This window comes from Mus pahari, chromosome 5 (genome assembly GCF_900095145.1).
Source record: "Mus pahari chromosome 5, PAHARI_EIJ_v1.1, whole genome shotgun sequence".
Taxonomy (NCBI): Eukaryota; Metazoa; Chordata; class Mammalia; order Rodentia; family Muridae; genus Mus; species Mus pahari.
In genome coordinates this window covers 37,397,529-37,417,833 of record NC_034594.1, presented here as the reverse complement: position 1 = coordinate 37,417,833, position 20,305 = coordinate 37,397,529, and the positions used below count along the sequence as shown (strand labels likewise).

General features: G+C 45.0%; 1 protein-coding gene across 3 annotated transcripts in view; it reads right to left on the bottom strand.

The window, feature by feature from the left end:
* Aox1 (aldehyde oxidase 1) overlaps positions 1–20,305 on the bottom strand; it is a 76,165-nt gene that overhangs the window by 9,717 nt on the left and 46,143 nt on the right. For all 3 annotated transcript variants that reach the window (XM_021197507.2, XM_029538920.1, XM_029538921.1), the window contains 10 exons: positions 19,146–19,270; positions 17,777–17,910; positions 16,833–16,920; positions 13,580–13,666; positions 12,966–13,157; positions 10,186–10,413; positions 4,787–4,882; positions 2,883–3,011; positions 2,263–2,337; positions 370–422 (listed from right to left, as the gene is read on the bottom strand). In XM_021197507.2, the coding sequence (XP_021053166.1) occupies positions 370–422; positions 2,263–2,337; positions 2,883–3,011; positions 4,787–4,882; positions 10,186–10,413; positions 12,966–13,157; positions 13,580–13,666; positions 16,833–16,920; positions 17,777–17,910; positions 19,146–19,270 (1,207 nt within the window). The remainder of the gene's footprint in view (positions 1–369; positions 423–2,262; positions 2,338–2,882; positions 3,012–4,786; positions 4,883–10,185; positions 10,414–12,965; positions 13,158–13,579; positions 13,667–16,832; positions 16,921–17,776; positions 17,911–19,145; positions 19,271–20,305) is intronic.

Genomic DNA, 20,305 nt, shown 5'->3' with positions numbered 1-20,305 from the left:
CACACACACACACACACACACACACACACACACACACACATCCAGGAGGTGCCTATCTTATTTTTGGCTTAATTTCAACCATCCAGCCCCTCCTAGTTGTCTCCTCACTTTAGGGACAAATGACATTGTCAACAAAAGGCCCCTGCTGTGGATTCCAAGCACAAACTCCCAGAAAGCCACAACATGGCCACAGTGTGATCCGAACCACCTTCACCATAGGAAATATTTTCCCCAGAAAAGGTATTTTCTGGATACCTGGATTGACTATCAGATAAGTTCATTTTAAAACTAACCAGGATAACTGAGGGGAATGAGTCATTTTGGGAGACAAAATTGCAAATAAGTACTGAAATTTTTCTTCAAGCTCACCTGAAATATCCAACAGCCGAGAGACTGATGCTCTGGTCAAAAGCAGTCTGGGCCTGTGAGGGACCAACAGAACATGGTATGATAAAGACTCCTGAAAGAACTGCTCAGGAGTTTAGTTCTATCTGTATTATGTGTTAAGTAAGGCAATAATGATGAAGGTCCAAGATGGATCTCCATCTGTCCTCATGCCCCACCTACATAGGCATCCATGGAGTACTCAATGCTGGATCATCATCTGTCTCATGCCCCACCCACATAAGCATCCATGGAGTACTCAAAGCATATGGTTGTAATAAATGTCGGCCATGATACGCTATGCTCATAAGCTGAACTGTAATGGCCACCACGGTCTGCTTATGGAGAGATCCATTCAGTTATCTGGAAGGACTTAGGCTATTAACATGACCAACTTTTGGAAACATTGGTTGGATGTTTAATTTTATATCATGTATCCATAACAGTTTCAGTTGAGAGCAGTGATTTTGCTAAATTGTACCAATTATATAAAATGGTCTCCCATTTCTGCAAGTGCATATGGCTGACTACTAAACAGAAAAGCAAAGGTCAGGTCTAAATTCTCAAGTCTAAGAGAACGGTGTAAGGCGCAGCCTTGCAGCGGAGGTGTCTGTCTGTCATGCAAGGGATGCAAGGCCAGTGTTGTGCAAAAGATGACGACAGAGGGTACTCCTGGTTCAAGACAGCCATTTCAACCTTTTTGGGCTCAGGAAACACTAGGCAGGGGAAAGACAAAGACGCCAAGAACAGATTGTAAAGTTTCATATTCCGCTAATTATTAGTTACATCGTGAGCCTTTATGAAATAGCAGGAGCTTTCATGTGCGATGTGGGTGGCTGAATTGAGCCACCAGAATTCTAAGCATGCATGCTCACACTGAGGAACCTCAGCCCTGAGATCTTTCCAAGCAGAACTCTACATAAACTGTCAAACCTACACGTTTTGATATTGCACAGCTAATAATCTAGAGCAGTCAGCATGACAGCTGCGCCAGGGTTGGATGAGATGTTCCATGCCATCTGACACTTAATAATGTGACATTTTGAAAAGTTAGCTAGCTGATGTTAGAATGTGGGTCTTTTCCTCTAACTAGACTGCCAGTATATCAGAAAAAGCAGGTGGATGTTTCTGGTCCACTGGGTATCTATGATTTGTATAGATCATAACCCATGGCTTGGTTTCCTATCTGATTTTGAGAAATTACTTTGTTTTATCTTTACATGTATGGGTGGTTCCACCTGCAGGTATGTCTGTGTACCATGTATGCTCATCCAGTATCTGCAGAAAAAGGACAGAAAAAGGCATCAGATCCCTTGGAACTGGAGTTAGAGACAGTTCAGAGCTGCCATGCGTATTTTGGGAATTGAACTCAGGCCTTTTGGAACAGCAACATAGCCCTCTTAACCTCTGAGCCATGTCTCCAGCCTCGGGTTTTCCATCTCTAAATGAGTGTCTATGTGAGTATTACAAAATGATCCAAGCACTGATTTTTCTATTCTATGAACTTTGAATGCAAAGGAAAAGAGCAAGCAGCTGTTATCCAGGAAGCACCTAGGCTCCACAGAACAGAACATCCATCAATCATAGCTTACGGCAGGAGCTGTAGCATGCATATCATCTTTCTTTATAAAAGAAACATTCCTAGGCACACTACTCCCCCACTGCATGTGAATCCCCACATGCCAGGGGCAGTGGGGCCTCTTATTTGTTATCATGCAATGACAGTGTCTTTGAATTGCCCTTTCCACAAACATAGCACACACACACACACACACACACACACACACACACACACACACACACACACGCACACACACATCTGCCATTCTGTATCTTGTTAGTTTTGATGATAAAACATAGAGAGCCAATGAGTCTCACCCATTCCTTCCAAGTTCCCTGAGGATTCTTGCTGATGATGGGTTCAAGGCGTTTTAGAAGGGTCTGACAGGCATCCTGTAAATGATTTTAAGTTAAAGTTCTACTAATTTCATGAAAACATCAGTGTCAGAACATCACCGTATAGCATCCCACCGAGTTATCTTGGAAGTACATAGGAGTAAAGAGGCATAGGCTATCAAGGCAGTAGAGGATGACATGAAAGTCTGCATGCAGGGACGTCTCTGTGTGTGAGGCTGTCAGACTTGTACTGGTCTGAAAGACAATTACTTTACACACTACCCTAGGTCACATTTCTGGGCACATTTAAGTTTTCAAGAAGCCAGAGTGAAAGGCAGTGGAGAGAGAACATCATCCAAAGGCCGTGGCAAGAGGTAGGAGGCTGACTGAACACAGAAGGAGGAGGATATTGGGGTGTCAGGGGTGAAATTACAAGGACTTGCTGCCCAACTGCTGAATGCTATGTCATCTGCTGGGTCTGTGCTCCTGTCCTGCCCTGGATGGAAGAGATGCTAAGAGATGAATGACTCTTCTCCTCTGATCTCCAACTGTGGATTTGACCTGGAAGGGTTAATGAATGATGTCATTGCACTGAGTTCTACCTTTACTGCCAGTCCGTTGAGATCTGCCACCACAGAGCCTCCAGAGGCATTTGTGTTGGGGACGATTTCTGTGCTTGTCCCACGCAGGTGGACACTGGACATTGGCATCCTTAGTTCCCGGCTCACCACCTAGGATTTTAAACGTGGTTTCATTTCAAACACTTTGGTTAGTTGCAGCACATGCCTGGCTGGCATAGCACGTGTGTGCAGCCTTCATACGCAAGACAGGGATAAAGGAGCAGAACAATGACGTCCTTCAGGTACAAAATTCCCTCCCTTTTAAAATCCTGGTAGCTAGTCTGGACTCCGAGTTTTAAACACACACCCTTTTCCTTTGATTATGCTCATGTGAAATAACCCCAGGAAAAGGCAGTAAGGCTCCAGGCTAGTGCAAGGGGAAAAAGTTTCATCAAGTCTCTGCACTAACGAAATCAACACCTTGAGCTTTGCAAAATTCTAGCAAAGCGGACTCCACTCTAACAAGGGCTGCATGGTGTCCTCACACAGTTCTGGACACACTGCGGGACCAGAGCACCTCTCAGGAAGGACATGGCCCTCAGGAGCACAGAATGGTGATGGAGCTGAGGGCCAGCGTGGGACTCAGAGGTTGCTTTAGTCTATAGTGTTGCTGCTGGAAACATTTCAGTTGATTCAAAATTCATCTCTTTCTGGCTAACAGTATGCTTGGTAGAGTTTGTCCACAGCTTGCCAAGGACACAGGCAGGCATCCTGAGCCCTTCCACAATGAGTGGCTCTCAGAAAAGCATCTAGACAAAGTGCACAGGCTCTCAACATTAGTTATTTGGCTTAAGTAGAAATCACTGAACTCTCACTGAAAAGTTGTCACTGGACAACTCTCGCGTATTAGCAGCATAAAACCAAAGCCAACCCTACGCATCCCAAGGCCCTATAATTTAAAAGAAATTTTTTTTTCAATAATTCATCAAATTAAATGTTTGTTCAGGGTAAAAATGCTACAGATACTTTATGGAAAACAATTTAATAATATGTGTTGAGTAATTCCAAATACTTGGACCACACGATCCAGCAATTCCTCACCTGGTGGGTCACTTTCAGAAAACATCACTGGGAAGATCATATATCTATTTTGAGGGATATTCATTGACTTTTTCAGTCCCTGGGGTAGAGTTAATTACAAATACACCTCCCAAGCCACCATTAAAAGTCGTGTGTGTTAAGAATGTCCTTTCGCTTGTCTGCTTTATTTTTTGAGACAGGATGTCACCATGTGATCAAGTTTGGCCTGAGTTTGATGTTCCTGCCTCAGCCTCCAGAGTGCTGGGATTATAGGCAGGCACATCCCGCTTGGGAAAGGTTAGGAATTTGCAATGTCAGGAAGCAGTGGTTATTCTTTGTAAAGCTAGTTGGAAATAACACGACAAGGAACGAACTTACACCAGCAACATCTTAGCAGTTTTTATTGGAAGAGAATCAGACAGGAATAGAAGGACCCTAAAGTAGAATTGCTAATAAACACTGGCTTAGAGATATCAAGTCTGATTTATGTTATTGATTGTTCAGAGCCCTTAATATAAAAAGGGCAAGAAACATTGCAATCCATCAGAATTTACACATCTTTTCACCACCCAGCAAAAACTCAGAAAAGGACACTTCAGCTGTCAGTGTATCCAAATGAAAGCAGAAAACAAACAGGAACCTTCTTTAGCGATAAAACAAACCAGTCTTTTGGCACGCGCTTTTCTGGCGCGCAGGAACAGAATCGACTTGTTTACCCAGTTTCTGCTAATAGCTTAACGTTTAAGCTGTCAAACTGACAGCCTCCTGCCCATTTAATTTTGGGACAGAGAAATATGCTCAAGGTCTTCTCTCATGAACATGGCAGTGAGGACATACCCAACAGAACCCAGTGTTTGCATTCTTACCTGAATCATTTTAGTGTGCACACCCTGCCCCATCTCGATCCCACCGTGAGAGACCAGTGCAGAGCCATCCAGATAAATATGAACCAAGGCAGCTGCCTGAAGAGAGGATGAACAGATGACTCAGAGAGGTGCTCTGACCAGTCGCTGCACCTAAAACACCTCTAACCCTCCCCCCAGGCTATATATATATAGCTCAGTCACAGCCAGGGCAGACAAGTGCTGCATAGTGATCACCCTTGCTCTCTGGCAGCGTTGTGTCTTTTGTAGGACAGCGATCCTAATTAGGACATTTGAGGACATGGGTGTTTCCAGGGATTGTCTCCCTTAGAGAGGAACAACACTTTAGGTTACTTTATTTAGGGGAGGGTTTTCTCCCATTTTAAAATGCAAATATTTGAGAACATAGGTCAAGGAGAAGGAGAAGAGCTGTGTGCACACACATTCCCATGGCTGTATGCACACTGCACAGACCCCAAAATGCAAATCCAAATAAGATACACTGAGACGCTGTCATTGTTTAGCTGCAGATTGGCCTCGGATTACCCTGGAGCAGAGGGTCTCAATCTTCCTAACGCTGCGAGCCTTTAATACAGTTCCCAACCAGGAAATTATTTACTATTTCATAACTCTAATTTTGTATAAATTTGTAAATTTTTAAAAATGCATTGAATTTGTAAATTTGTATGTAGTAATGTAAGTATATGATGTGCAGGATATCTGATATGCCACCCATGTGAAAGGGTCTTTCGATCTCCAAGAGGACTCATGACCCACAAGTTGAGAACCACCACAAACCATCTTGGCACAGTACCGCAGACCTCTGGAGCAACCATCTGACTGTGTTGTTCCTCATACGGCCATGGAAGCAACCACACTGCTCATAGAATTAGAGGCTCCTCTGCTCAGAAGCAGCCAGACTAAATGAACAGATTTTTACCACTGGCTTTTCCCCATGTCTCCCTGGGCTAGAACAGTCCACCATGGTGTCTAACTCACTGTGTCACCTGCAATTGTCAACTTTGCAGAAACCTAGAATCACTTAGGAGAGAAATCGTTGGACATTCTAATAAAGGAGTCAGGAATTTGGGTTGTTTGAAGTGGGAAAATTTACCCTAATGTGGACAGCACCATTTCAAAGCTACATGGAAAGGGGTCTTAACTACGTGGAAAGCATGAAGTAAGCTGATTGACAGGGCTCCCTGCTCCCTGCTCTCTGAATGTGGACGCAGTGTGGTGCAGTGTGATGCAGTGTGATGCAGGGTCTGGAGTTCCTGTCTACCCTTCCTTCCCTCCACTGTGCCCAGCTTAATCAGGGATTTGCAAAGATAAGAAAGATCTGTAGAACATTTTGGTGACAAGGTATTTTCCATTCCTTAAACCTAAAATTCTACCAAGACTTTCCTACTCAGATTTGTAAGCAGCCCAAGTCAGTCGGAGTTCAGGAACTGCAAGTCAGTCATATAACCCCACACAGAGGCCTATTTGCCTAGATCAATTCTTTGCCCACCAGAAGGGCTTTCATATCCACGTGTGACCTGTGGACCACACCTGGAGGACTGCCTCTTTTTCCAACATCCAAAGCTGTGCATGACCCCAGTAAGTAAGCTGAAATCACCACCATTCCAAGGAAGACAGTGAATGCAATCTCCATTTTCCTGGTTAACAAAATAAGGAAAGACTACCTCTGAGGGCAAATACTCATGCGCCCAGTGCTGGGACAGTCAGAGCATGGCAGTATTCCTAAAAGCCCTGCAGAGATGTGACAGACTGAGCTTACACGATTCCTGAAGACACCATTTCATGGTCCTGGCACTTCTTCTCAAATAAAGATAAGAAGCACTGTCCTCTTTAGCTGGCCATCCTGTTCTGTGGTGCCAGATGTGGCAGTCACTTCTGGGCTTCTTTGTTCTATTATGTCTCACAGCACTCTGGTAGGGACACACCCTAAGCCTCCTTCTGAATTGGGCACAACGTCTCAGATGTACAGGCACTGGATTATGCTTGATAACGTGAACTTGCTAGAGCAGTGATTCCATCTATCCCACACGTTTACAGATTCTGTATTTTGCCTCCTTGGCTCTGCTGAAGGTGGGTGGAACACACAGACGGGCTTATTATGTGTGACTAAGCTACAACTACACTGGATTTCATGTGTTCTCCATTGTACAAGCCTGCTGGTGAGGCATTCTGTCTGCTGGTCCGGGGCAGCAGTTTGCTGCTGCGTAATTTGTTCCACTCGGTTTTGCAAACTCCTCTAGCCATTACAAGTGTCAAATTTGGTTCCGTTAAGTGGCACCACCGCATGGTTCGTTCTTAGCACCACAAAAGATAATTCTACAAAGCTCCAGCTGTAAAACTGGCACAACTAAGCTGAGCCAGATGACTATTGAGTATAGAAGACTTTATTGGCTTGGCGAGAAGTTAGCTATCATCTTAAGAGTCCCCAAGTGCCTCAGCCTTGTGACATCTGGGCCCTACTCTATGCCACTGTGAAAAGCCCTGAACATGCATGGGTTAACTAGATACCATCGGCATCCTTCAGGCTTCACAGTCTGGAAATGGAAGAACCTATAGGTGATCTGTATCTGAACCCTTGAACAGTGAGTGGAGTGGGAACTGCTTCTGCTCCGGAAGGCAGCATGAGACAAGGAAGACATGGGTCTGGGGTTTGGAGTGCTGAGGGTTTTGAGTGGTTTGTTCTGCCACCGCTAGCCTGATGACCTGTAACTGTGTGTGTAGACAGCTAATCCACTCCTCCTCAACCTAGGTGTGCATACATTCGCATTTAAACAAAATGTCTCTGCACATAAGCTTGAACAGTTCATCTCCCCAGGGACAGGGAGAGGGAGATGTCCATGCCCTTAAATGCCCCTAATTAGGAAACTGCACCTTAAGAGACAAATCCCTATGCCCCCCTCCAACCCTGCTGTCTCTTTCCGGAAAGCAACTGGATGAGATCAAGGTCAGTTGGCAGACCAACCCACCAGACCCGGCCTTCCGAGGCTCATCCCTAATTCCCTCCCCTGTTTTGCTGCAGAACAAGGCTTTCTGGGTGTGCCTTCCAGCAAGCATTCCGTGTGTGACAGATCCCAACCCCTCCACTCAGCCCTAAGTGAAGCTTTTGAGCACAAACGGTCTGCAAGGAGACTTGTTAGCAGCTCTAAGGATAAAGCTGCCCGGCTTGCCCTTTCCTCCTCCCTCCTCCGCTCAGCTGACTTCCACCTCACTTCCAGTCAGACAGTGCTTTGAGGAGAAGGGTCTCCAGAGCCGCCTGGACAGGAGTGCGAGTGTCAACCTTGGCCTAAATTCTACCAGCTGTGGAGCGGTGGGGAAGACGTTTGAAACTCCCTGAACTTTAGTGTTCTCACTGTGAAAATGAAATAACACAAATTTTATAGGTTTTCCTAAGGGTGGAATGAGATAATTTATTTGTGTGTGTGTGTGTGTGTGTGTGTGTGTGTGTGTGTGATAGACGCACACTCAACATCATAAACCACATGCACATGCGCGTGCACACACATACTTACATACAAACTCATGTGTACGCACATGCACACACACACACACACGCACACACACATACACACACACACGCACACGCACACGCACACGCACACGCACATGCACCTGCAGGGGACAGAAGAGGTTACCAGATCCCCCGCAACTGAGCTACAGGCCACTGTGTGCTGAACAGCACGGTTTCTGGGAACTGAACCCCTTCCTCTGCAAGAACAGCAAAAGCCCCTCGCTGCTCAGCCAGTTCTCAGATTTCCCGGAGAGGAAATCTACACAGACTTATAGCCCAGTGGATAACTGATAATTGGTTTTCAAACTACCTTTTGAGATAGTTCTGGTGGAGAAGACATTATACCATGGCCACCATTATCTATAGGCATTCTACCCACACCTGTGACCTTCAACCCGGGACTCAACAGGATCCACGCCGCTTCTCTGTGCTCCTGTCTGCTCCTGGGCCGATGGCCTGGCTCATCTCTCCGCTAGCTGCTAGCTAAGTAGCAATACATTTTCCCCAGAATTCACTGCTCGCAAATCATTTCCCCAGTATCAGTTTGTCCCTCCCTGCCCTTTCAATAATGGTGCTTTTGTCCTCGACCACGCCTCTTGAGTATCTCCCTCATCTGAGAAAATCTTGTGCAGATGGCTAAGTGGCTCTGTGTTCTCTGTGTTCAATTTCATTTGTGCAAACAGGCAAGGAATGAGAGGCTCCAACAAGACAACCATGTGGAACTGTCCTCTGTGCCTTCCACGTGCCTACTTTAGGTTGCCTGCAAAGGATGCAGGCTCTAAGGATGATACCAAGCTCAGCTGGTTTGGTTGGGTGAAAGGATAAAGCTGGGGAGAGGGGAAGGGCCTTCCTACCCAGTGCTCATGGCCTTCAGCACACAGCTTAAACAACAATGGATCCCCATCCCACAGACCCACTCATTCCTGGTTATTACTCTGTGAGACACATCGAAACATGGAGGAACTACCAAGTGATGTGAGAGCTATGCTGCATTTCTGTGTGTGAATCTCTGGGTGTGCATCTCTGTGTGTGCATCTCTGTGTGCATCTCTATAAGTGAATCTCTGTGTGTGCATCTCTCTATGTGTGCATCTCTGTGCTTGCATCTATGTGTGTGCATGTCTGTGTGTCCATGTCTGTGCGTGCATCACTGTGCTTGTGTCTCTGTGTATATGTACAATACACACATATACATGTAAAAAACTTAGATAAGGTGTCTGCATTGCTGCTCCACAGTAAGCTAGGATACTATAGTCCCTCACAAGTTATTACACACACGTTTCATTCAAAACCAGAGGCAAAAAGCATGTGGGATTTAGTAGCTAAGCAAAGACTTATTTAGTCAGCTAAAGAAACCATAGCAACAGTACCCACTCTTCCCTCTTAGTAGTTATGAAGAGAAAAAACTCCAGAGACTTTGTTCAAAAAGTTAAATAATTTCCTTTTCCAGGTTTAGTTTACTCTACCTAGCAAGGAAGTCAGGCACCCAGTACCCCACAACTCCCCGTTTCTGTTTCATGTCTAGAAACACTGAGTCACACAGCTGGAAGAGGAGTCCCAGAGGTCTTCTGCTCCCGTCTCGTACACGAACGTCTGGGACTCAGAACAGTTATCTCAGCTTCTTAGCACCAGGGCCAGGAATAAATCACAGGTCCCCCGCCCCCATTTCCCTCCAAGAATGTTTCTATCTAACTGTTAAAATGCCCCCGGGCTGTGCAGAGGAGCTTTGTATCCCAGAATAGTACAGGCTTTGCCATGCACAACCTGGGCAGGGCCATCATATAGCTAATTCAACCTGGGGGAAGTTTCCTCAACACCCTTGCTTCCCCAGGCTTCTACCAGGTGACATTCCCACATATGTCTGAAGCACTGACCTGTCCCATGGCTACTGATCCAAAACCCACAGGATACTTCAGGGGAATCACAGCCATTCCCCTCTTCTTCCAGGAATTCTCTGCGTTGAATTTTCCTACAGCTGCTTTCCTCTCAGAGTAGGAACACTTGGCCATGCACTCTCTCCAGCACTCAGAGAGGCCCTTGGCGCTGAACTCTTGCTTGTAGTGGGTATTATCAATGTGGTTGTACATATTTATGGATCGGACCTATGAAAGGAGAGATTAAAATGAGAGGGAAGCTCAGAAGACAAGGTTGTGTCCACCTACTGGCCTCTTCCCCCACTGTACCCATCCTAAAAGGGCCAAACTGGGTTCTACCCAGTTATTGATAAAGGCACAGCATCCCCTTCATCCTCACTCGGAACCCCAATTGACTATGCTGGACTCACTTGTTTCTGTGCTGTTCCTGTGCCAGTTTATAAGATGGAGTCCTAAACCTCTTTTCCTGTGCATCTCAGTATGGTCCAGGGACACTCCTGACTCTCAGTTCTTGTGAGCATCAGTTGAAAGGTGCCCAGGCTAAGCAATATGGGTTGTGTAGATGCTATGGCAAGATAGAGCTACTTACTCCTGAAGCAAACCGATAGGAATATTTGTTTAAGTCCAGCCAATGGCTAAGGGAAAGGACAAACGAGATTACTCTTAAATTCTTTTGAGAGTTTCATGCAGGCATATTAAGAATTTTCATTGTCTTCAGTATCTGACTTCCTCTTTCATCCCCCCTCCCTAGCCCCACGGAAACTGTCTTCTTCCCAACAAGCTTCCTCACCTGCGTTTTTGTGGTATGGGATCCCTTGCACAGACATGGGTGGGACACTATTTTCTGATGCATGGGCAACTGACAAGTGGATACGCCACTGAAGAAAGTGACTTGACCACTGCATTAACATTAGTCCCTCAAGGCAGTGTGGGGTCTCCTGAGCTTCCTCTAATCTCGATGTCTGTCGTGTCACTGGCTCAGTGTTGGGTAGCTCACGCAGGTAGCCACGAATGAGAAGATTCTATCCCCAGATGTGCGGCACCCCATATACACTGTTACAGTATTCCCAGAATTGACAATAAGGCCTCTCAGCAGAGAGCAAAAGACACCAACTGCCTTGTAGTCTTAGTTGAGATATTCCCACTGTTATGGCCAGCTACCTCTACAAGCGGATGGAGGCTATTATAAACACACACCTTTCACAAACCACTCCCCTAACAATTGCTCGGATCCCTAGAAGAGAGAACGTAGAACTTGATACAACATGCCATCCAAGGGAAAATAGATTTTTAAGAGACTATTCTGGACTGGAAGGGATGTCTTCGTGTAATTCCCCTTTCCTTTCTGCTGCACAGAGTTTAAGAGACATAAAGAAGATGGCTCCTATCTTTGGTCTTAGAGTTTAGTGTTATGAGGGAAAATGCAGACGAACTAAGGGCTTGGGCTTTCCAGGCCTCCTGGAGCAGGAGGCAAAGGGGTGCGGTTGTCAGAGGTATGGCTGCGTGAGGTCTGTCTGCATAAGGTGCCAAAGAGAGAAGAGAGGACAGGGCGGAGCATATGCGCATGTGCGTACGCATGTGCGCGCGTGCCTTTTCCCAGGTACTCCTAGGTTCTCCTGCCCTCTTGGCCCCAGTGCAGAGGAGGAGAGAAAGGGAGAGACAGTTCAGCATGTCTCCCCTACCTAAACTCCACGTTGGAATCTGGGGTGGAGGAGGCCACAAAGGGGGAATTATCTTTGCTAATGAATGAAGTTGAGGCTGAGAGTTAAAGAACTAGCGGGTGACAACTTAATAGCTGAAATGACAAACCTTGCGACAGCCACCTGAGATGTTAGGGAACTAGGAACCGGGGCTGTCAGGTTGAGGTGGTGGGCATGCTGCTCCTATGGTTTGGACATGGTTTATCTCCCGAGGACTGGGATGTCTGAGGTAAGCGTATCAGTATTAGGATGGTGAACTTCTCCGAGAGGAGGCCGTGGGAAGCCGTGCCCTTACCAGAGAGTTAATAGTTTGCATGAAATCCTGGATACTTCCCATGACACCCAGTTACTGTTAAAGAATGAGCTTGGGGAGCCTACAATGCCAGCTGCTGTACCTCGACCTTAGACATCTGAAGGGGTGTGTGTGTGTGTGTGTGTGTGTGTGCAAAAATCCAATCCATGCTCTGGATTTTTAAAAAATTTACTTTTGGGCTGGTGAGATGGCTCAGTGGGTAAGAGCACCCGACTGCTTTTTCAAAGGTCCAGAGTTCAAATCCCAGCAACCACATGGTGGCTCACAACCATCTATAACAAGATCTGACGCCCTCTTCTGGAGTGTCTGAAGGCAGCTACAGTGTACTTACATATAGTAAATAAATAAATCTTAAAAAAAAAATTTACTTTTATTTTATGTGCATTGATGCTTTGCCTGAATGTTTATCTATGTGAGGGTGTTAGATCCCCCTGAACTGGAGTTACAGACAGTGTGTGGATGTGCCTGGAATTGAACCCCAGGTCCTTTGGAAGAGCAATCTATACTCATAACTACTGAGCTTTCTCTCTAGTCCATCCAATTCATGTTTTTAAAATAATGTTTCCTACAATTTTTTTTTTTTAGTGGAGTATGGGTAAGGCAAGGCCCACTAAACTTGGTCACTGACTCTTTTAACTAGTTGACTGGGTAAACTCAATCAAATAATTTACTCTCTGGATCTCCTAATTCTTTAACCTCAATGGTCCCCAAAGGCTCCCCAGGTATTCTTCAGATAATCAGCATCGTCGTTCATGAGACCAGAGTACCTGCTCAGGGGACAGGCCACATTTGATTGCCACTTCCGTGATACAGGCTTCAGTGACCAGCCCTGCCTGAGGAAATCCAAACCCACGCAGAGCAGTGTTGGATGGAAGGTTGGTTCTGCAGGCCCAGCCCCGGCAGCGTAGGTTGGGAAACTTGTAAGCATTGTCCATCTTCAGAAGTCCCATTTCTATCACCTGAAGAAACCCAGGAGCGATGTGAGCAAACCTTGGTCTTCTTTGCATTTCCTAACCATGCAGACACTTCAGAATGAAGCCAGGCTGGAAACAGCACCTCTCTTTATTTCTTAGCAAAAACCTCACACCCTAGCTAAATACATTTTGCTGTAAGATAAATTTAAAGGATTTAAATTATTCTCAATTATTACCTTTAATTTTCAAAGCTCGGCCTAGTGCTCACATCTAGGTATGGGAAGCAGACACATAGGCAAAGACTTGGCCAAGATCTCTTAGCTCCATCCACCCGTGGTTTTCAGGAACTCTTTGCTATTCTGCAGCGAGTCCTTTATTAAATGTTATGTAAAGAGTGAATATTTCCTGAGTTGAATCATTTTATGTACTACTCTTTGAAGAATGAGAACTTCCTCTAAACCACTTACCCATAGTGTCTCATCCAGGGAGCACCCTCCATTGCAGTAGTGTTCCACATCCAAGGCCAAGATTCTGCCATCGTTCATGAATCCAGCCTGGGGGAGAGAGCTGACTGCTGATACTGGTTCAGGAGGTCAAAGTTTGCTTATTTGTACTTTGGAAAAGCTTCACGGATTTAGATTTGATAGCTGTTTCTTGGCTACAGAGCTGGCTTAGTGATATTGAGGAGACTCTGTGTGATAGTTAGTGTTAATTATCAGCTTGACAGATCTAGAATTGCCAGTGAGCAACCCCAGGAAGGGATTATCTTGATTGAGTTAACTGAAGAGGGAAGATCAGTCTTAACAGTGGGCGGCATCATTCCCTTGGCTTAAGTTCTAGGCTGCATCAAGGAAGAACAGAAGCTGAGCTCGGCTCTCACAGCCGGTGCTCCTTAGAGAAATAATCATTACTATTACATAATTAATGTATCACTATATAACTATATGATGTAATTACTCTCATTTCCTGTCCTCACACTTCTCTCCACCAGTGACCATCACTGCCATGGCGATGTCCTTCACAACTGTGGTCCAGTCTTTTGAATGAAGGATCATTTAGGTGAAAGATATTTCTGTTTCAATGACCTGTTTTCATTTCTCCCCCCAACACTTACACAAACAAGATCATCATTTTCCTTACAGAATGCTCACTGCTTCCAGATTTTTTTTTTCTTTTAGAAAGCTCCAGGCTGTGTTTCGTGGCCTTATTCATCATATGGTGCTAAGTTTTTCAACAAATACTATTTTATTTTATACAATATAAGCTCTGGAGCTTGTCTGCTCACAACCATGTCTCAGACTCAGCTGCTTCCTGTCTGTATTCATCCTACTCCTGGAGGCCACCTGCTCCATGCTCACACTGCTAAGGCCATCCTATCCAGAGAGGTCATGTCACCCTCCTGTCAGGGCTCAAGCCCAGTTATGGCACATGACGTGCCAACAATCTATTCAGTGTACTGTGTACTCAGATGCTGATTGCTGTGCCAGGAGGTCTGGTTGCAGTCCGGATGTTGGCATTGCCATGATACTTAGAGCGTTTCCAGTCTCGATGACTTGTAAAGGTTGTTTTCCATCATCTATGATTGGTCAATAAAGAGCTGATCAGCCAGTTATCTAGGCAGAAGAGAATTGGGCAGGACTTCCCAGCCCAGTCAGGAGGCTCCAAACAAAAAGAGAGAGGAGAGGAGGGGAGAGAAGGAAGGAAGATGATTAGTCCAAGAGGATTAGTCATGAGGGTGCCGTGAGAGAGCAGCCATTAGGATAAAGAAGAGGGGCAGTATCAGGAGGATTTTCCATTACAGGACAGCCATGAAGACACACATGGACCAGAGCAAGTCAGGGCAAGACTCAGATGCAGGTAAATGAGGCTGGCAAGTAGGCAACCGTGGAGGTTTAGGAGAGATGAGTACCTGCCCGGCATAGTGACTGCAGCCTGTTAATAGATGTATTAGGTCTCTGTGTCATTTACTCAAGAGCTAAAATGGGCTAGGATGGCCACAGAAACACCTTGTCGTTACCTGGGAACAAGTTGCGGGGGGAAGAGTAGAAAAGCCCCAGAATTACATCTACAACTTGGTCTCACTCTTTTTGTGTGAAGTTAAATTTAAATTCATCCTGGGTCTCTAAGCCTCTCTCAGGCTGGCCTCTGGGCACACAAGACTGCATTTCCTAGCTACCCCACATCGAGGTGCCAAAGTCAGTCCCAAGATGTCTAGACAGAAGCAAGGTCTACCACTTACAGGCTTGGCACCTGATAGATCAAGTATACCGGTATCCCCTTGTCTACTGCCTGCTGCAGAAGGCTCGTGGAGGACTCAGGTCCCCACACAGATTCCAATAGAACTTTTAGGGACTACGACAACATTCCCTGTCTACACTTGCAATATGGTAGTCAACAATTACAGGTGGGCACTGTGTACTTGAAACACTGTGTACAGCATAATCTTAGTTTAATTTTATTTTGTTAAATGCAAATTTAAATAGTTGTCTGCGCCCAGTCGTTATCAGAGAGCAGTTTGAGGGGATAAAGGGGCTATTAGAAAAGCAAGTCCCTGAATGATGGGAGCAAGCCCTCCCCTCCTCCAACCCATGCAAGCTACAAGGCCCCTGCCTGAGTAAGAAATAACAAAGTAAAGGTTTAAGATCCCGAGAGATTTCGGTTATTTGTTAAAGCTGTCAGCCCGCTTTAAAATGTAAAATAATCTCTTAAGAGGCAAAAAGATAATTATTTTCTACTGTAGAAGCTTTTGTAGGAATTTCTGGGTCATAGTTTTTCACAATACACTTGATATATTAAAAAAATGAGGAACCACCTGCAAATAATTGCAATTTCATATAGCACCATTGTTATAGAAGTTATTCTATTTTTACCTTTTTCTGTGTGGAAAGAATGGTTATCAGATCAACTTTCATGGACATACAGTCACATGCTTCCCAATCATTCATTCCGTAATGCTCAATTCTAGCTAGTACTTTCTTTCAAACTGGCGTTGCTGAGCACCCATTGAACCGGGTGGTAATTAAACTGGAGTACAAGAAGCAGACAATCTGTCTACCGTTTAGTTTTGGCTGGTTTGTCTGTCAATTTGACAGAGGCTAGAGTCATCTGAGAGAAGGGAAGGTCAACTGAGAAAAATGTCTGCCTAAGATCGGGCTCTAGGTAAGCCTGTAGAGAATTGTCTTTTTTTTTTTTTTTTTTTTTTTTTTTTTTTTTTTTTTTTTTTGGTTTTTCGAGACAGGGTTTCTCTGTATAGCTCTGCCTGTCCTGGAACTCACTTGGTAGACCAGGCTGGCCTCGAACTCAGAAATCCGCCTGCCTCTGCCTCCCGAGTGCTGGGATTAAAGGCTTGCGCCACCAGGCCCGGCTGAGAATTGTCTTAATTAATGAGTGATGGGGAAGCAGGCTGAGCATGCCATTTGGCACTAACCTCTCCTCTATGACCATCAAATCTTGACCCCAGGTTCCTACCCTGTTTGAGTTTCTGCCCTAACTGCTTTCAATGATGAACTAAAATATGGAACTGTGGGTGAGAGAGACCTTTCCTCCCTGATGGTGTCTCATCACCGCAAAGGAAACCCGACACCGCAAAGGAAACCCGACACAGACACCTTTGTCCATGTGCTTGTTCTTCCCCTGTCAGTGTAGCCAAACATTGCTCTCTGCCTTTACGAAGGTTCTCATTGCAACATGAATCCTTCCCTGACTCATTCTTCTGCTCACTTTATACTTTCCAAGGTAAGGATGGCGGCCTCCAGTTATCAACATGTCTTCTCCTCGTTCCAGAACGCAGCGGACTGCGCGACCATGTCTGAGACAGAAAATAAAAATCAATCAATCAATCAAACAAACAAACAAACAAGCTAGCTGTTATTTCACAATCATATTATGCTTTCTAGGTGTGTTGACACCAAAGGAAATATTCTATGTGGTGAGGTTTTTAAATCCTCATTGAAAAACAGTAAGATAAATAAATGTCAACTTAACCCAAAAAGCATCTATTAATTCAAGAGAGAGGAAAGACAGAGAAAGACAGACAGGCAAACAGACATGGTCGGGAAAGCACAGGAAGAGAAAGAGAGGCTGATTGGTTTTTGGGAGATTAAGTGGGTTATGTATCTGACCCATAAGCAAATAGTTCAGACTATCAATGCTAAGGACAACTCCACCCACCTGGGACCTGTTTCTGCTGACTTTCCAAGTAGTGCATATTTTATTTATTTGTTTGCTTGCTTGTCTGTCTCTCTGTCTACCTACCTACCTATATATCTATTTTTTTTTGAGCCAGGGTTTTTCTGTATAACCCTGGCTGTTCTTGGAATTCACTCTGTGGACCAAACTGGCCTCTCAAACTCACAGAGATCCTCCTGCCTCTGCCTCCCAAGCACCGAGTTTAAAGGCATGCACCTTTAAACCACTGCCTAGCCAATGTATTATAATATTTTTATAATGGCTTTCATCATATTTTCAGTAATTGGTGCTTATTTTGCTTCTTACAGAACTTGGCAATAAAAGACAAAGAAGTTTAATAAGCTGGCATCTTGTTCAGGTTTTGGTTTGTAATGTGTGATCTTAAATAGCCTTAGTCTAGATCCTTCCTCATTCCATGTCCCAGTGTTAAGATTTCACTTCACATTCAGTTTGTTTAACAGATTTCTCCCACTTACTTGCTAGCAGCAAATGCGGTGATGGCTGCCAAAATGCTGGTCTTGCCCACCTTCCCTCCAAATGCCCCGCCAACACGCTTTACATGGCACATGACCTTGTTGACTGAGAGCTTCAAGGTTGCAGCAACTATATCCTGTCAACAATAATGGTTTTCATTGCTCTGGCCCATCATGAGCAAGACTTATGGCCATCATCATCACACCCACAATCCTAACAGGAAGCCTGCCCCCTGAGTGTCACAACAATTGCACATTTTGTTTCCATGATGTTGAATACGAGACACAAGCCACGTAGTTCATATGGTTATGATAAATGACAGAAAGGAAAAGTGCCTAAAACCCTTACCATTACCAACAACTATTCTCCTGGCTAGATTGACATTGCTAACATGAACTCATTCTTTCCATAGTGGTGAGATAATTCTGTGCCTGCTAGACCCACAGCCAGTGTATCCTTTCCACAATAATCCCTCGAGGGATGTTTCTTGAAGCAGTAAGATGTCAAGGCCCTGGGCCTCTCCACTTCTCAAATCCTTACTGTGAACACTGACCAATCTTTCCAGGATGTGGGTTCCTATTTTGGCCATCCTGTCACACAGGGAATGGAACACAGTTATCTGGTCCCTCTTGGTGTCACACCCTCCCAGTGTTGCTGTTCACAGCTTCACTCTCCTCCTCTGGCTCCTTTGGTACCCATCACATCCAGGTTCCTTCACTTTGCTTCTGACCTTTCCCTCAATGCTTAGACCAGTTCAGGCAGGCATCATCTCCTTTCTTGCATGGGCATTCCCTGGGACACAGGATATAGCCAACTGATGTTTTTAGGAGAGACAGGTGGGTTAATGAAAGAGAGGTGTATGTGCTGTAGAACTGCCTGGGATGGATAACCTCTCTTCCACCACCTGACCTCATGGTATTACAAAGGCAAACAAAGGCTGCTTTATCTGTAAGATTCCCTGGGTGATTCTGACCCTCACACACTCGCCTTTCTCTTAACTCCTCCACTCATGTCATTTGTTACTTCGCTGATTTAGTGCCTTGCTGTTTCTTTTCCAGTACAGTTTCCTAGCTGCCCCTTGTGAATGAGGCACTGTCAGCTTGAGAGGACTGGCCTTTCCCATTTTCCCTTTGTTTCTTAACAGCCAAGAGGACATCAAAAGATGCCTGCTGGTTGCATAAAGCTATGGGTCCACAAGCAAAGACTTCTCTCTAATAGAAACCCTCTTCTAAGTTAGGAAAATCTAGAGTTGCTAATATCCAATTGCATATGAGTATAAGTACTTAATGTGTAGTTGCCTGTAATTTTTCTTGTACATTTTGCTGTCAGAAACCATTTAGCCATGTCCTCGCCTCAATGACCCCATGTTACCTGTATATATTTGGGGAACTGTGTAGACACATAGATGTCAATCTCTCCATCCTCTCCTTTGGGAACAACAAGCATGCTTTGGGTTTCCATATAAAAATGTTCCTGGCCGCCTATGTGTATTTCACCTGTTACAAGAGAACACATGGGGGAACGTCAAATGCCGACAGAGAGAGCAGGTCATTTTCCACCCTTTCCCTTTATCTCACGGCACAGAAACTCCACTGACTGAGCTTTAAGCCACACAATGAAGAGTGACAAACACCAGTGTTAGCTTTCAGCTGAAAGCAAAGTTGTACAAGAGACTCTTGTCCCTGTCAGTGTGTGCAGCCAGAGCCCCGAGGAAAGATGTCTGAGTTTCTAGAGTCAAGATTTCATGACAAGGAGCCTTCTAGTTTCAAGGTGGGATGGAATATTGAGCCCCTCCCCATTTCACCCACGAGATCCCTCTAATCACTTGAACAGCAAAGATAAACAGATCCAAGAAGTATGATGGTTAAGTGTGCAAAATGGAGTCATTCACATCATGTCCAACCAAAATGGCATCAAGAGGCCATGGGGGCAAACACCTGTTGCAAAATGGTCTCCCAAGCTCAGTCCAAAGTGACGAGAGCCTAAGTTTAACTCACAGGTATGTCTTACCTGCCAAATATTGAGACATGCCAGTCAAGATTGTGCTTGTGTTCTGCCAACGTCACTGGGCCTTCTTAATATAGAACTTGGATAATCTTTTCTTCACCAATGAACCCTAACCTTTTCCTTTGTTCTCTAGGTAAGAGGGTAGTCCTTCTCTACACAAATCTCCTATATTGCATTTCTATTTCTTGTATATTATCCCCAAAGAAGTACACTCATTATTCTGTCCTTGTCTTTCTCTGTCTCTGTCTCTCTGTGTATTCGCTCTCTCTCATTAAAAACTGACAGAAGTCCCTGAAAGGAAGAGAAAAAAAGCAGAATGAGAAGAGATGTAAGGATAGAAGTAAAGGAGCCCCACTAGTGGTTGGCTTTCCGAGTTACTGCTATCATGCACCTTGTGTGTGTGTCAGTCTTGGTTCTAGAGAAGCCAGATCTCAAAATACCCACAAGCAAAGTAAAAACCTCACTCTCACTCCAGAGGCAAATTAAAGTCTTCTTTCCTTCCTTCCTCCCTCCCTCCCTCCCTC